The sequence below is a fragment of the Punica granatum genome, chromosome 1 (assembly GCF_007655135.1).
Source record: "Punica granatum isolate Tunisia-2019 chromosome 1, ASM765513v2, whole genome shotgun sequence".
Taxonomy (NCBI): domain Eukaryota; kingdom Viridiplantae; phylum Streptophyta; class Magnoliopsida; order Myrtales; family Lythraceae; genus Punica; species Punica granatum.
The window spans coordinates 54,830,873-54,846,784 of record NC_045127.1 but is presented as its reverse complement, the minus strand read 5'-3'; the positions used below and the strand labels follow the sequence as shown (position 1 = coordinate 54,846,784).

The 15,912-nt window shown below is 41.7% G+C and overlaps 4 protein-coding genes across 4 annotated transcripts; 2 read left to right on the top strand and 2 right to left on the bottom strand.

The window, feature by feature from the left end:
- The first annotated feature begins 1,860 nt into the window (after positions 1-1,860).
- On the top strand, positions 1,861-4,239 carry LOC116212548 (scarecrow-like protein 3). The gene is made up of 2 exons (XM_031547221.1): positions 1,861-2,296; positions 2,608-4,239. The coding sequence occupies exon 2, from the start codon at positions 2,661-2,663 to the stop codon at positions 4,086-4,088; it is 1,428 nt and encodes a 475-aa protein (XP_031403081.1). The 5' UTR covers positions 1,861-2,296; positions 2,608-2,660; the 3' UTR covers positions 4,089-4,239.
- Positions 4,117-6,772, bottom strand: LOC116212561 (protein trichome birefringence-like 38). The gene is made up of 5 exons (XM_031547223.1): positions 6,237-6,772; positions 5,484-5,655; positions 5,223-5,398; positions 4,971-5,129; positions 4,117-4,842 (listed from the first exon to the last, which is right to left on the bottom strand). The coding sequence occupies exons 1-5, from the start codon at positions 6,590-6,592 to the stop codon at positions 4,551-4,553; spliced, it is 1,155 nt and encodes a 384-aa protein (XP_031403083.1). The 5' UTR covers positions 6,593-6,772; the 3' UTR covers positions 4,117-4,550.
- Positions 6,773-10,298: 3,526 nt separating this feature from the next.
- On the top strand, positions 10,299-12,261 carry LOC116199986 (protein YAE1-like). The gene is made up of 5 exons (XM_031530612.1): positions 10,299-10,680; positions 11,026-11,110; positions 11,388-11,509; positions 11,598-11,719; positions 11,808-12,261. Exons 2-5 carry the CDS (start codon positions 11,026-11,028, stop codon positions 12,124-12,126), a joined length of 648 nt encoding a protein of 215 aa, XP_031386472.1. The 5' UTR covers positions 10,299-10,680; the 3' UTR covers positions 12,127-12,261.
- Positions 12,262-12,402: 141 nt separating this feature from the next.
- On the bottom strand, positions 12,403-15,451 carry LOC116199978 (calmodulin binding protein PICBP-like). Its single transcript, XM_031530600.1, has 2 exons — positions 12,846-15,451; positions 12,403-12,718 (listed from the first exon to the last, which is right to left on the bottom strand). Exon 1 carries the CDS (start codon positions 15,153-15,155, stop codon positions 12,849-12,851), a length of 2,307 nt encoding a protein of 768 aa, XP_031386460.1. The 5' UTR covers positions 15,156-15,451; the 3' UTR covers positions 12,403-12,718; positions 12,846-12,848.
- Positions 15,452-15,912: the final 461 nt, after the last annotated feature.

Below are 15,912 nucleotides of genomic sequence, written 5' to 3'. Positions count from 1 at the left end.
ATGTCTTCTTCCCTTGGAAAGGCCTCCCACTATAAACCTTGTTTGGACTATTCATCACACTCTTTCTCCCTTACAAGGCAAGGAAGTTGGCTTTCATAACAAGAGGACATCTCCCCTCTTTGTCTTTCTCATTAAGAATAGGCAAAATCTTAGGAACATCCAAAAAGCCCTCGACATGGTTTTCCGACTCTTCCTTCCCATCTTCAATATATTAGGATTTGATGTTCCTTGGAAACTCCCACCAATAGTCCACTCCGAGTCTCTACTAACTTAGCAAGTTCTTGAAATCTCCTAAGTCCTACCCAATCAAAAGGAAAAGTTATTCCAAAAAAAAAGTCGGCCAAAACAGTGATTCCCGCGGTCATTGTTGTTTGCTCTGTGGCAAGAAAAAGCGTGGAGAACATCGACCCGATGCTTTGGTTTGTCAATTTCCGACTTTTGGCGGATCCTCAAGAAAGGAGAATAAGACTGAATGTAATATAACTCAATGAACGAGAGGCATTTTGCATTTAGCAACCTTTTTATCGTCTCATGAAAACGATGTACATTGCAGAAATTTCAGAGAAAGAACACAGAAAGGGAAAAAAAGAAAAGAAAGGGAAGTGCTAAGAATTAAATTTTTAGTTTCTAACTAGAGTTAACTATTTTTACGAGTATTTACCAGCCAATACATTTACATGGAATTGCAATTTCACGACTCTTTAGATTGATGTAATTGTTAGCTGAAAATGTGATGTGTTACGTATAGTAAGACAAATTACTGGTGACGTTTGCTGGCAATAATATGCAATTTAGAGCTGAAAAGCGAGAATCCCAACGAAGATGGGTCTCTATCGACCTGTACCTTCTTCCACTTTGGAAATTGTTAGTATTTCATGTTTTTAAGTAAACATAAGATAAGGTGATGGCTCAGACCACTATCCGCACATTCATATCTACTGGCCCTAGAATAATAAGATCTCCTGCAAATCAACCAACTTGCCCATTTTTTCATTTTATAAATGAATAAATATAAATATATACACGCAAAGGGAATTTGAGAATTTTGAGGGAATGAAATGAATGAGAGTTTTTTTTTCTTGGGTGTTCGTTGATTCAATGCAAAGCAAGCGCAAGTAGCACTAAAATCGAGGCTCCACAGGTAAAGGTTCTATCCACTTTTGGCTGTTTTCACGAACAACCCCTCTTTCTGTACCTTTGTATTTTATTGTATGAGAAGATAAAAAGTACCAAAACCAAAGGGAGGATGGACGGACGGACTCTGGTCTCAGGTCTCACTCTCATTTCTTCCCTATTTTCATATATATATATATATATATATATCTGTTTTTTAGAAAAAATAATAATTTAATGCAATTATTTTTAAAATCGGATTATTTTTGGCAATATTGAAGGAGGATAATCCAAATAGAGATTTTGGGAAAGGATAGGAGGGAGCGTTTGGCTTTGGCATCGCAATCCCATTCCCCACTAGGCAACAAAGCCAAAGGAGGGTCTCTGCTCTGTTTTGTTATGACATGCCTTGGAATTTCATGGTTGTGTGTTCGGAGTAGATACCTCCAAATTATGGCCAGCTCTTATTCCCGTCCACTTCACTCCCTGACAAATCCCTCAACTTAGTCCCTTTGTGCGATGTACTAACCCACAGACAAATCATGTATACCGTTGTTTGTTTCGACGCTTTCCGCGCATCCAATCAATCACTCCTTTTGTTCTGAATATACATATCTCAAATATAATACAAAAAGGAAAAAAAGATCGAATGCATTGTATGGAGTTTCCAGCAAAATCATAGCTTTATCGATGAAAATACGAAGATTTGTTCGGGATATTTGATAATTAATTATTTGAGAATTGCGAGGAATAGCGAGGAGGGAGGAAGAAGGGGGCGGCTCTGGTTTTCAGAAATTCCATATTCCTCTGATCCTAACAAAAGACAAGAAGACAATGACGACAAACACAACCTCTTGCATTGTCGCCAACGCAGCCATGGAAAAGTCCTCCACCTTCAAGACAAGAGCTGCTTCCCTTCCAATTGGCTCCGTCCGCTATATAACCCTAGAACCCTCCTCTCCCCACAGGAGGACTGTTCCAACCCCACCCTTGCCCGAGGAGGCCACTAATTTCCCATGGATTAGCCCCTTCAAGCAACTCTCGTCTCCCAAGCTCCGAAATTTCCTTGGGGCTTCTGCTCGGCCTGAAGCCCACTGGAAATCCCAGATGGGAATTTGAAGCTGCTGCTTCAGTGGTTCAGTTATTCGACCGACGACTGAGCTGTCGACGTTCACTTTCTCCGGTGAGAATTTGACCCAATTCTCTTAATCGAATACGCATGCTCGACTCTTCCCTCTCGAATGTTCTTGTCCTTAAATCCCTCGCACGCATCATTTGGTCCGGTTTTCGATTTCGATATCACTCGAGCTCTCTCCTGATATAGCAGATATTTCTTACTCGATCATTTATCTGATAAGAACAAGGATATATAGGAATCAAGCAATGAGTAATTATTGATTAAGCTGTCTGATTTGAACAGGATGGTATATTAGCCCAAGTACTGTGCTTTGAGATCGATTTTTCGCTCACATGCTGTTGTTTTAATTCATTCAGGCAGTGGCCCTCCTGAAGCTCACTGTTGTATATCTCGGCTTCGGGTGGCGGGAATGGTTCAGGACGAGGGGTCTTCATCGGTGACTTCATCCCCACTTCAGTACTTCTCCTTGATGTCACTGTCTCCTGGGATCGGGTCCCCCTACCCTTGGCTCAAAGAACTCAAATCCGAGGACAGGGGTTTGTACCTGATCCATCACCTTCTTGTATGTGCCAATCACGTAGCTTCCAGTAGCATCGACAATGCCAACCTTGCACTCGAGCGAATCTCTCTCCACGCCTCCCCTGATGGGGATGCGATGCAGAGGATCGCCGCCTACTTCACCGAGGCCCTTGCGGACCGAATCCTCAAGAACTGGCCTGGTCTCCACAAGGCCCTTAACTCCACCAAGATAACTTCCATCACTGAGCGGATTCTCGTACAAAAACTCTTCTTTGAGCTCTGCCCCTTCTTGAAGCTCTCCTACTTGATCACCAACCAAGCCATATTAGAAGCCATGGAAGGGGAGAAGATGGTCCACATTATCGACCTCTATGCCTTTGAACCTGCACAGTGGATCAATCTTCTTCAGTCATTGAGCACCCGGCCCGAGGGGCCGCCGCATTTGAGAATCACGGGCATTCATGAGCAGAAGGAGGTGCTGGAGCAGATGGCCTTTCGATTGACTGAAGAGGCTGAGAAGCTGGATATCCCCTTCCAGTTCAATCCCATCGTGTGCACGCTTGAGAATCTCGATGTCGAGAGCCTGCGGGTGAAGACAGGAGAAGCCCTTGCGATAAGCTCGGTCCTTCAGCTGCATTCCCTATTGGCAATAGATGATGAGATGCAGAAGAGGAGTTCGCCACCTTCTGCATCCAAGAGTTTGAACTCTAACAATTTACAGAGAGTCCTCCATATGAAACAGCGGACTCTGGGAGAGTGGCTCGAGAAAGATCTGATCAACATATATAGCCCAAGCCCAGATTCGGCATCTGCATCCTCACCATTATCCCTGAATGCATCCCCCAAGATGGGGAGCTTCTTAACAGCCCTGTGGGGCCTGTCCCCCAAATTGATGGTGATCACTGAGCAAGAGTCCAACCAAAACGGATCAGGCTTAATGGAACGGGTCCTGGAAGCACTGAATTTCTATGCTGCGATGTTCGATTGCTTGGAATCGACTATCCCAAGAGCATCGGTTGAGCGGCAGAGGGTTGAGAAGATGCTCTTCGGGGAGGAAATCAAGAACATTATTGCCTGCGAGGGGGTGAAGAGAAGGGAGAGGCACGAGAAGCTCGAGAAATGGAGCCTCAGGCTCGAATTAGCGGGCTTCGGGAGGGTTTCTCTGAGTTACAGTGGAATGTTGCAGGCAGGAAGGTTGTTGCAGAGCTATGGGTTCGATGGATATAACATAAAAGAGGAGAATGGTTGCTTCTTCTTGTGCTGGCAAGAGAGACCTATGTTCTCGGTTTCAGCATGGAGGTTTAGGAGGTATGACTAGTATTAAAGATCATGTCGAATTTCTGTTCTTTTTTTTTTTTTTCTCCTTCTGTTTCCCATTTTTTCCTACTTATCCTTTGTGTAAAGAAACTCGAGGTTGCTTACTGCCCAAGAGCGTGAATAGTGGACCGAGGAAAATGTTTGAAGATGAACTTGGTTCTCTTTTCACTATTTTATGGCATCTTTCTTTTCTGTTTAGTTGTCCATATAGGGTACTTGTAGGCTCCTTTTCCTCCATTCGAACAGATCCATGATCTCTGTCTGTGTTTGTATATAAAGTGATGGAAATACTAAAAGTACAGAACATAAAGAGCTACTTCCCACTCTAAGACAAGGGAAGGGACTAATCTATACCGATTTAACTACCAGAGAATATGTATTCTCATATCAAAGAATCATACCTACTGAAGAACAAGAATGAACCAAACCGCTCCTCCACTAGTCTCTTGTAACTTAATCTCTTCTAAGCTATGAGTTCCGAGTATAGGATCTGATTCCATGTATCTGGGAGTCCGGCAATGCACCAGTGGGTGCAGTCCATGCCCTTGAAGCCATTGTAAGAGCTGGGATGTGCATCCTTTCTCAGCTTAGACATTGCCGTGATATCAAGCAAGGAGACAGGGTTCTTGATGCTGCTCAGAACTTCTTTCACCACGGACAGTGCCGGTGGTGGGCCACTCGGGGAAGTTGATCCGCTCATCGGCTCCGTTTCCTTTGCACAGTTCCTCAATCCTGGCTCATTCCATTCCGTCCCACTGCTTGAACACAAATTGAAAAGCATTCGTGATAAGCATATGACAGTACGCGTCATTAGAATATATACCCGAAATGAAGGCTTTCATTTCATTGCATATTAAATTTGCTCTCTCTGAAGAGGAATTACTTGTAATGGGAGGGAGAAATTCCTTGAAAGAAGACTTTGGTCTTTGCTGTATCAACATCGGTATCGACCCATTTTGCCCATGTTATCATAGCCTTGTGAAAAGCATCCATTCGATCCATGTCTTTCGATATCTTTGCGCCCTCTTGAATGTAATCCCATCTGCACACGAGAAGTTGTTCGGATCAAACTGACAGTTCTCAACACCGGTGGAGTTCAACTTAAATATGTATGAGACAATCAAACCAAACATACTGCTGCCGAGGTCCTCTGACCAACCACCAGAGCCAAGTGTTGAAGATCAACACATCCATAGTCTTCCACAAGGCACCATCGTTTAGAGAGTCGAGTTTCATGACTCGACCCATCGGTTCCTTTACGGTGTCCACTAAGTAGTGAGACTGGAACATAATAACAGATACTCCATAGTCCTGTGAAATATCGATCAATCCCGATGAGCCATCTGATTTCATGTGAGAACAAACAAACATCTTTATCGAGAAAACTCGGGCAAACCTGGAACGTGACTGTGGAGATGGAGGTATTGGTCTGCCATGAGAGGTTTGCGTTTGGAACACCAGCATATAGCAAGCATACTAGAGACTGCCAGTTGTTGAGGCTTAAGGAGTCTCCTATGTACATTATCTTCTTGCCCTGCATCCTCTTCAGGAAATCTAGGGCATCAAATCTGCAAATTTTAGACGCGAAACGTTAATCTCACGAAGAATTCGAACTTCGCTCCCAGAGAAGGAAATGCAGAGACAAGAATGTGAAATCAGGTCTCCATTTCTCTTTTTTGTTCATCAGTTGCCAGGCAAACGCAAATCTGGGATGTGATCAACCAGTCGAAAAATTGACTAGAACATGGTGTTGTTTTATGTTTGAGGCTATACTACATACTCTCGCTTTTCGATTTACGATTTTCTGCGTTCTTGATCTTTCCCTCTAAGAGTGACACTTCAAAAGTTGAAGATCAGAACTTTTGAAGTTGACGCCACGGAGTTCATTCATCCAATAAATACCATGTTCAACTACCCACCCAAAAATTTTCAAGGCGTTGGTGGAAGTGGAATACTATAATTACACCTTCACATGCAAACCCTGTTTAACGTGAAAGTTGAAACTAAAAGGAAAAAAGCGAAACTGAAAAACAGCATCTGCCATGGACAACTCACAGAGAGAGACACATTACATGATAGCGGCAGTTGGCTGTGGGTCAAAATGATATGGGATTTGCAAAACGGAAAGACAAGGAGAAGAACAACGAACCGAGGCAAAGTGCAGTTGTTGGGCTGCCATCTATACTTAAGGTAGTTGCGGTCAGGGCGGCCATACTTGAGGCAGTCGAACTCCTTACGTATGAAAGGGCAGGATGTTGTGGAATCATACATCGGATACGAACTGTCGTAGACCCAACTCCCTTCATAGACGTTACACCTGGTCGGTTCCTGAGGCCCTGCAGGCTGTTCCTGCTGCGACTGTTTGTGTTTCTTCCTCCACCTGATTATTCGGCTGCTCTGTACAGCACTTCCTCCCCCTGCCTCAAGAAAGCCCACGACACAGAGGAGGATGGTGATGAAGAAGAACATGATGATGGCGCCATATCTTTCACACCCCATTGACATTTTTTCCACAATGAGTGCTTCCTCAAAAAGACTTGTAAATATGAGAGAAGCAGACACAGAGACAAAGCGTGAGACAATCTAGGCTTGGATTATTTGATGCAAACAAAACCAAATGATTGGCTATATATAATTTCTGAGCGGTTTCTTCTTCTTTTCTTAAGTTGGTTTTTTTTTGTTTCTCTTTTGATAAGTTAAGAAAGGTTGTTTTTTTTTTTTTTTTTTTTAACTGTCCCTACATTTTCTAAACAAAACATTTGATTGTTTTTATGTACTGTGACATTGATCTCTGCCAGCAAAGATCTATTCCCCCAAAAGTATCTCTATCTTCAGAAGATTTACAAATACTCTCTGTCGTAAGAAGTTCTGCATCATGCAAATGCAATTGCAGAGGTGGTGGTAGTTGTGCAGAAATGGCTCTCGTGAGTTTATACAGCCCCGCACGGGCATTCCACACGTGATCAATATATATATGTGACACACTCCTATTGCCTGCGCGGTCACGAGAAAAGGTGTGACCCGGTGTCAACCCCCTATGAAGCTAGATACCTATGGTTTGGTGTTTACGTCAGTAAGGTTGGAAAATTTCTGTTATATAGAGCAGAAAACATGGACCGTCGGTGTGTGACTAATACGAGTTACTAAAACGTTGAGCATGCGAGAGGGTGCATCTGCACATAATGTGGGGTTGGAGCATCTTCACATGCTAAATCACATGGAGAACAGCTCATAGCAGGAAGCCATCACACCTCTCTCTCTCTCTCTCTCATAGCTACCAGATTTAGATTAATTGCTCTCTTCGCATCTTATTGTAACTGATCTTAATTAAATAAATGATGATGATTAAAATAAATTAATAATAAGAAAACTGTTTAGCGGACATTAAAGTATGGAAGGCACGCAGAACTTGAAGTAGCAGATCTGTCTAATTTGGCGAACATGGGATGTGATGTGAGGGAAGGACCAGGAAGACATAGGAGAGTATCTTACGCAAAATAATAATCTAGCAGGGGGACCACATTTAATTTCGTCGATTTGCTACTTCGAGAATACGATTCGGATGCAGGAAGTCCATCGATCACGATTTACATAAGAGTTGGAAGAACAAGTATAAATTGAAAAGTACAAGGAAGAGTGGGACTATTTAACAAGCAATGTTTTTTGGATTTAGTCGAATCTGAATGGGAGGATTTCTTGCATGCAGCGATTCTTACTTCATTTGATTTCACCCATTTTATACGTCTTTTCGATAAGTATATATATCACCCCATTTACGGGTCATTATTGCCGATTAACTTACAAGTAGAAATTATATGTATGACATATGCGTGCAATTTCTATTTAAGCCTTCAGGGACTATGGTCCCGTTGTTTCGTCAAATGCGGCTTGAAATAATTGACACCCTCACTAAGAGATAATTACGTCAAATCAAAGAGATTCAGAATCGACAAACCGTGCATCTAGAGAGAAACCACAACTAGCCGATCACGAGGACATGGATGATGGAATGAGAGTCATGTTGGTGATAATAAGGGAGGAAGAAGGAACATATATTAATGTCATTATCAATCATCATAATTAAATGGACCAATCACTCGTAGTAGTTTGTGTATGGTGTGTTGATGCCAGCCAACCCAGCCCAACCCGGCAACTGTATGTGTGATAATTAAATGGACCGCGGTTGTTTTTTTTTTTTTTTTAATCTTTAGATCCTCTTAGATAAGATCTAAGTGTACACGTGTCATAATTTTTTTAAAATTTTAAAATTCACCCTTCATAATTTAACTATTAATATTTTTAGCCACATATTTTCTCATCGACGCTCGCTCTCGCCCATGAACGAGCCGTATCCACTTCGATTTTAAATCAAACCCAAATGTACCGGTTCAACCAAATAAAAAATAATTTAATTAGTTAGAAAAATATAAATTATGGACAAACACTAAATGTTACCTTTCGTTCGTACACTCTCAATTAAACAAGTACAAAATCCCTCAAAATGAAAGAAAAATTCGATCTCCTCAAATCTAGAAAATTGAAAGAAAAATTCAATCTTGTCTACGCTAGGCACCGCCCCTCGATTACCCCCACTCTGGCTTTTCATGGGGATGTATATCTACAATTAGATGCTTTGCTTCTCAATCATTATCTTGGGGATATGAGATTTTGAGCTCGTGAGCTTCAAATATGCATTTGGGGCATTGATTCTGCTCTGTGCGACGTGATTTGTACTGACAATGCTTTTGACATCTTTGTGGGAAAGAACTTGCGATGCATTACCGGGCTGGTCAGAGCGATGTTCTTGCAATTGAGTCATATGTGAATCTCTTTGATGTTTGGTCTTTGAGTCTAATTGTGAATCTCTTTGATGTTTGCGTCTCTTTGTTTATTATTTTTTCTAAGTAATTAATTTTTTTTTGATGAATCGGTATATTTGAATTCGGTTTAATATCGAAAGGGGCCCGGCTCGTTCACCGGTAAGATCGAGCTTCAACTTTTTTATTTGATTGAATCGGTTCATTTGAGTTCGGTTTAATATCGAAGGGGGTATGGCTTATTCACGGGTAAGATCGAGCTTCAATGAGAAAATGCATAAAATATTGATAGTCAAATTACGAAAGGTAAATCTTAAGGTAAAAAAATCTAAGGCACGTGTACGGTCATATTTTTTAAGAAAGGGGATCCGACGGCTAGAATAAAAACAACCTTGGTGTTTGTTTTATGAGTAAATATTTATATTTTCAACCATATTTATCGCATAAATATCGATCTTTTTTAGTCCTATATCAATAAGTATGATATTTTTAATCCTATTTATTACGTGTGATGTAACTGTATATGCATATATATATACACGGAAAAGAAGCTGAGAGCACACAGAAAGTGTCTGCAGAATGTGACCTATGGGAAGTCTGTGAAACATGAAAAGTGCTTCTCTTGCATTGCATGCATATCTACTGATGACTCTGACTCTCATGGTGACAAAATAGCCTTTCTGGACTAATTAATCGGTGTCCGTATTTTTCTATTTTATACGGTTGGTTTGACAAAAGATGATGATCATTCCACATTCTTTTCAGAAAACAATACGCTAAAGATACTCAATATAAAATATCAATAATCTTCGTTGCCTAGACAGCATTGGGGTGTATTTGTTTTCCAAACAATGTTCAACTCAACTCAATTCCACTCATATTCAATTCAACATCACAATCATTACTTTTTTTATTTTTAAATTTTTTTTAATCATTCAATTCAATTTTTAATATTAAATTCTCTCAAATATTCATTACTTTTTCACAATTCAATAATACAATCATTACTTTCTCTCAATTATTTATTACTTTTTCACACTTTTTCTCATAATTCAACAATATAATCATTACAAACCAATTAAAATCAAAACTCAACTCAACTCTAAATCCAAACGCACTCTAAAAGGAGAAGAAACGCGGAAAAGTTTGCTTGCAGGGAACATTTATGCATAAGTGACACACAAGATGAATGTTCTCTTGTGAACGATAGACTCGGAAAGGAAAGGAAAGGAAAGGGACTTCATCGTGAACGGGGTTGGAGATTCGCCATACTTATCGGGAGAGGGAAACATAAATTGGTTGGGCAGACGAGCTCTTTCATTGCTTTTGGGTCTCCATAATTTTGATGTCAGTCCTTCCTTCCTAATAGGTTAGGTCATTTTATTATCGTGAGGAGATATTGTTCGTTTCCTAATTCACCGAAAGAACTCAAAAAGGAAAGGAAAGGAAAGGAAAGTTTTTAAGTGGGGGAGAGAAGGGCGAAATTGTAACTTTGCATGGCCTCTCATGCAGTAAGGGTGAACGGTAAATTTGATTTAATTCTGAGGGGCTTTCCCGTAACTTTGATTCCCAGAAGAAAGAACAAATTGGAGAAGGAAGCGGAGCGGCGCCCGGTCCGGTCAGCTCAGCTGCAGAGCTTCAGCTTCCCGGTTTTATCCTTTCCTCTTTCGATTTCAGTTTCCGCAGAGACACCGTTAACGATCGGCGGCCGCAACCTCATCTCTTTGTGGGGGAGTCTCAGTTAGATTGCTCCCCCGCCATATTCCGCTGCAAAAGGTTCGAACTTTTTAACTCTACGCCGGAAACCGCCGATTTAGGATCCTGTGGACTCGGGGCACTTGCCCGGGAAGCATTTCCTATTTTGTTTGCTCTGGTAGTGTTGTTTTCGGTTGCACATTACATGTTCGATGATATACCCATTGGACCCAACCGAGCTTAGGATCTACTGTTGTCCTTGTATTTGCTGAATATCTGTTATCGTGTATTCGATGAATCTAAGTATATGACAGAATGCTCAAGTGAACTCCTTTTTTTTTTTTTATCGTTAATCTTCTTCTGTTTAATTTCCTTACTCATATGTCTTCCTGGAGAACGATGTATATGTATGATCATGTTCTGCAGATGGAGCATAGCTTTGCTGAAGAGCTTTACTCAGATAGCTTGCAGCTATCAAAGGGGCAGCAGGTTCCTACTTCAACGGACAATGGTGAGCTTCATATCGATTTTCACGGTGTAAAGTTTTCATCTCCCATGGCCTAAGTCGAGCATGTCTCTCCCTTTGTAAATTCTAATGTAGGAGATTTGATAAGATAATTCCAGTATTTGTATTGTACTCTTTTTTGATGCAGTACTCCATCGTCCTTAGTCCTTTAGTGTTTTGGATGATTACGGATATTCCTTCTGAATTTTATTGTGAGGTTTGGTGGAGAATTATGTGCTCTCAGTCTCAAAAAAATGACAGACATTCACTTGTAAAATTTCAGCTTCTGATGGGGATGATGTTTGGGAAGAAGATGCGTCCTTATGGGATGACTCTGAGGAGAGATTAGATAACTCGTCCGATTTGGACAGAGAATGGCAAAGGAGGCGTGAACAGTTTTTCACGGTAATATAGCATTTATTTTTCCATATTAATGCTTCTTTCTTCCCGTCTCTTGGTCCAATTGAATAATGTTTCCTTGTTAAAAATGCAGATTGGGTATCGTGATGGACTCTTAGCAGGGAAAGAAGCTTCTGCACAAGAAGGATTTAACATCGGCTATAAGCAGTCTGTGCCTGTTGGGTGCAACTGGGGTCTTGTTCGAGGTGTTACCAGGTAAAATATATTAATGCCAATGGCTCAGTAATTACTGATGAAGTTCTGGACTTCAATAATTAATTAAACACATCTTGCTTAAACATAGTGCCCTAGCTTTCCTTCCTGATGGGTTGAAAGAGAAGCTCATCGAAGGTCAGGAAAAGAGAGATAAATACCGACACTTGCACGAGTCTGTCCACTCTCTATCAACATCGGATGCTCTTAAGTTGTTCAGTGCCGAGATCATCTCCAACAGAAAAACTCAACATGATGAGGAATCTAAAGCTATACATAAAGTCAGTTCACCACACCAAAGTTCAGAGCCCAGTCAAATCGGAGCTTATGTTGGGGAACTTAAGGAACTGCTTGGCAGATCTCCTGCTATCGAGGTTCATTTAGATGTATTGGGATCATCCACACCGTGATTCTATACTCATAATATACTCCAGTTGCAGAACACATTGATCTTGTGAATACTTAATTTTTAGATCCTCTCTATGATAGACTGATGGTGCTGATTACTAATATACTATGAATGATAACTTTCTTCATGTTTTTTCTGTCTTGAGTTAGCAATTTTTGGTTCTGGTAGAAATTGAGAGCAATGTGGCCATGTCCCATTCTTCTTTAATTCTTTGAATTTCAAATCATGCATCAACTACTCCCACCACATTGATACTAAATTCACACACAACATTAGATTAGATAAATATAAGCTAGAACTTAGAAGTCATGCCACGGCAAAGAGGTACATATAAGCCCAGAAGGATAATTAATGACTACTACGAGTTCTGCTCTCAACACATATATTGTCTGATTGGTAAACATTAGGAACTATAAGACACAAGTCTTGTTCAAACAAGGCCATCACTTCGAAGTTTTTCAACCCAAACATTGTAGAAGAAATCACTACCACCTGCAGATCTTCAACTTCAGGAGAGACCCTTGCATTGAGAGCTGAAGTAGTTATTCCTCCTCCATTGAGATATTGACAACTCCCAAATCACTGACTCTCAGCTGCACAATTCATTTAATGAGACAAATAAGAGCACATCGACTTGTATTGTTGTACTCTTTTAGTACTTTGGATTGGAAACCTGAGAGTAGATAACAAGAGAGTAAGTAGAGTTGTGAGTTATTAGACCTTTCAGCTGCAGGCTTGAACAGGTCTTGGGCTCGTAAGGTGCGTCTCCCACTTGGAATTCGGCGTCATCTTGGGAGCTGGAATCACTTTCTCGAAAGCCTCCACGAGCAGAGCCACTTTTCTTTTCCTAGCAGGTGCAAGTCTCGTAACTGTCTGCCTAAGAACATAGTCGATCATCCACTCGTCAGAGTTTCTCCTCTCATCAATCATTTGGTGCCTGAGATCAACCTTCTCTGCTTCAGGGTCAAGAACTATAGGCAAATAGTTCGGGTCTCGAGGATTGAACCTTCTTGAGTTCTCCTCCTCCTCACTCAGCCTTTTGCATCTGTTCTTCCCAATCCAGTTCATAGATGGGTCAGTATCTTGCTTGGAATCTCTCTCTGGACGGGTATATTTGCTCTTCTTCTGATTGTCAGTATCACGCGATTCTAGGAATGCTTCTTCGGCTATGCTTGATTGAGTATGGTTTTCTGCCTCCTCCCGGTCCACTTCCATAACGGGATCTTCAGAAGCCAGTGGTATCTTCATCATCTCGTCACTGACTATGTCTAACATCTCCAAGTTTTGGCTCTTGTTGAGATCACTGATCTGGGACTGCTGCTCATTGGATAGAAGATATTGACTCTCTCTTTTGGGACTCTCATCAGCTACATCCTTGTTCACCGCATCTACTGCAGTGCCTTCTTGCTCCTGACAAAGACATTGGGACTGAGAACTGGAATTTTCGAGTTCTGGTTTGAAGCTGAAACCAGTGATAGCATCATCTTGATTCTCTTGTGGCTTGTGAAGAACAGGATCAATTCCAATGCTTTCTGCAAGATCCGCACTATGCTCCTCTGTAAGAGACACTGCGGTTTCTTCTGCATCTGCTGTCGCTTCTTCCAATTCATCTTCCTCGGGAGACGAATACTGGTCATAACTGAAGCAATCTAAGACTTGGCTCAGTTCAGAAATCTCTGATACTTGATCCTCTGGGAACTGCGCTTCAGGGCATGCTTCATCCTCCTCTTGCTGCGCTTCCTCATCGGGAATGTTCTTCCAGCCAATGAGAAGGAAATCGGGACAAAGCTCAGGCTTCTGGGTTTTGGGACATGCCTCATTTTCTGTTGGGTCATCTGCTGCTTCTTCAAGGTCAAAATTCGAATAAGGATCACCGTCCCACTCCATATCCAAAGATTCTGATCCCAACTCTTCTACACTTTCAGGAAATTCAACTTCAGAGCCATCCTTTCCCAGGAAGCTTTCAACAGCCAACGCTTCTTCCAAAACTGAGATAGGCAAATCAACTTCCTCTTGGACTTCTGATTTCTTCTCTTCTTCATGAAAGCTCTCTTGACTGCACGTATCTCTATCTTCGGTTTCAGCATAAATTTCTATGAAGAAGTCCCCTCCATTATCAGCGTCCATCCTCGTTGGCCCATAAACAGGGGTTGGCTCCTCAATTTCGGTCTTTAGAGCCTCAACCTTGAGGCTCCTCTGGGTCTTCATCGCCCTCCTCCTTGAAGAGATAAAGCACTTGAGTGGTGGAAGAGGAGAGTGGCGATGACCGTTGAGAGAACAGTAAGTATATGGACAGACCTTCATGGCAGAAGTCCCCTCAGCCTCGGTGGCACCGGGACTGAGATTAAGGTACTTGGGGAATTTCGAGTCCTTGAGGGTCGAAGAACAGGTAGCTCTCTGGGCATTCATGTCTCCGCAGAGAACAACGGTGGAGCATCTTTTGGCCGATGAAGATCTTGCGGGTTTGAAGCTCGGTGTCTTTGTCAAAGTTCGCACGAGCCTTGAGCTCGAAGACCTCTTCAGATTCCTCACAGGTGTGATTTTACTATTATTCCCCGAAGGAGAGCTCACTTTTGAACTTGCCGAGCTCACCCTTCGGGTGCTCTTAGAATCGGAACTGACTCTAGTACTCGGAGGACTTACCGAGGACCGCTCCTTCCGAGCATCGGAGCTGCTCGTGGGCTTCATGTAATTTGGAAGACCATCGCCGGACCTAACATGGGGATGCTTCTGCGGAGTCGTTGCTGAGGAGTTTGAAACCTGAAGACCGAGAGGAGGCGGTCTTCCTGGCTGTGGAACTCCCGTGCCCAAGGAGAAGGACCTGAGGGAGTCGATGTTAGACCGCTTGATCGGTCTCGACCTCTTCATCTTCTTCTTGAGGTCAGATGCTCTGCTGGTTTTTCCATCTGGGTAGTACTGAGGAGAAGATGGGGTGATGATGGTTTTGCTCTTTGATGAGCCTGGGTCGGGTTTTATCCGATGATCAGCTTTGATTCCAAGCTTGCTGCTATGAACCTTTCTCTGGACCATCCTCTGCAAAGGAAAAGAACTCCCACAGGCATAAACAAACGTAGGAATCAGCAATCCCTTGTTTGTTTCTGTGGGTTTCCTTTCCTTTCCTTTCCTTTCCTTTGAGGTCCGGAATGGGCTTAGGATTAGAATTCCAACAAGCACATTGCTAAACCAAACGAGAGAAAACTGGAAGATTCTCTCTCTCTCTCTCTCTCTCTCTCTCTCTCTCTGGGTATAGTATATTTTATGCTTTTGGTAGAAATTGGTGTAATGAGCTTTTTGTTCTTGTGCTGATCAGATTTTTGAAAGGAGCTTCGATGCTGACATGCACTTTAAACTAAAACAGTTGAGGTTTTAGGAAAAAAAAACATAAAATAAAATAAAATATATATTTTGGGTCCCCTGATTTGAGCATTTTCTGAATTTTTAGGGAAAAAAAAAGTGTGATATAATATAAATGGGCCACTTGGTTAATAATGTATTATAGCAGCATGCATGCCATCAGCCATGTTTCACACTTCTTCCATAGAATGAATGACTTATTCCGATTTGATCTTTTTCACAAACAAGCAGAAAATTCGGAACGACCATTGCGAGTGACTGTAGAAAGAGAGGCTCGTTAAAGACTATGGGATGAACTTTGGATCGATTTAGATGAAGAAAATAGGTTTTGTCGGGTGATTTTTCTTTTTTTCTAGAAGGACTTTTGATTGTTCGAGTTCTCGATTGAATTATATGGATAGAATGTAGAATAAGGAAGCCACTATTGACCAGA

What these genes read in the sequence shown, in the direction of transcription:
- LOC116199978 (XM_031530600.1), bottom strand. Translation starts at nt 15,155, where the DNA reads ATGGTCCAGAGAAAGGTTCATAGCAGCAAGCTTGGAATCAAAGCTGAT.
- LOC116212561 (XM_031547223.1), bottom strand. Translation starts at nt 6,592, where the DNA reads ATGTCAATGGGGTGTGAAAGATATGGCGCCATCATCATGTTCTTCTTC. An exon ending in AACAACTGCACTTTGCCTCG is followed by an intron (nt 5,656 to 6,236) that starts GTTCGTTGTTCT and finishes TAAAATTTGCAG; the next exon opens with ATTTGATGCCCTAGATTTCC. An exon ending in TCTCCACAGTCACGTTCCAG is followed by an intron (nt 5,399 to 5,483) that starts GTTTGCCCGAGT and finishes GATATTTCACAG; the next exon opens with GACTATGGAGTATCTGTTAT.
- LOC116212548 (XM_031547221.1), top strand. Translation starts at nt 2,661, where the DNA reads ATGGTTCAGGACGAGGGGTCTTCATCGGTGACTTCATCCCCACTTCAG.
- LOC116199986 (XM_031530612.1), top strand. Translation starts at nt 11,026, where the DNA reads ATGGAGCATAGCTTTGCTGAAGAGCTTTACTCAGATAGCTTGCAGCTA. An exon ending in TCCTACTTCAACGGACAATG is followed by an intron (nt 11,111 to 11,387) that starts GTGAGCTTCATA and finishes GTAAAATTTCAG; the next exon opens with CTTCTGATGGGGATGATGTT. An exon ending in CTTGTTCGAGGTGTTACCAG is followed by an intron (nt 11,720 to 11,807) that starts GTAAAATATATT and finishes GCTTAAACATAG; the next exon opens with TGCCCTAGCTTTCCTTCCTG.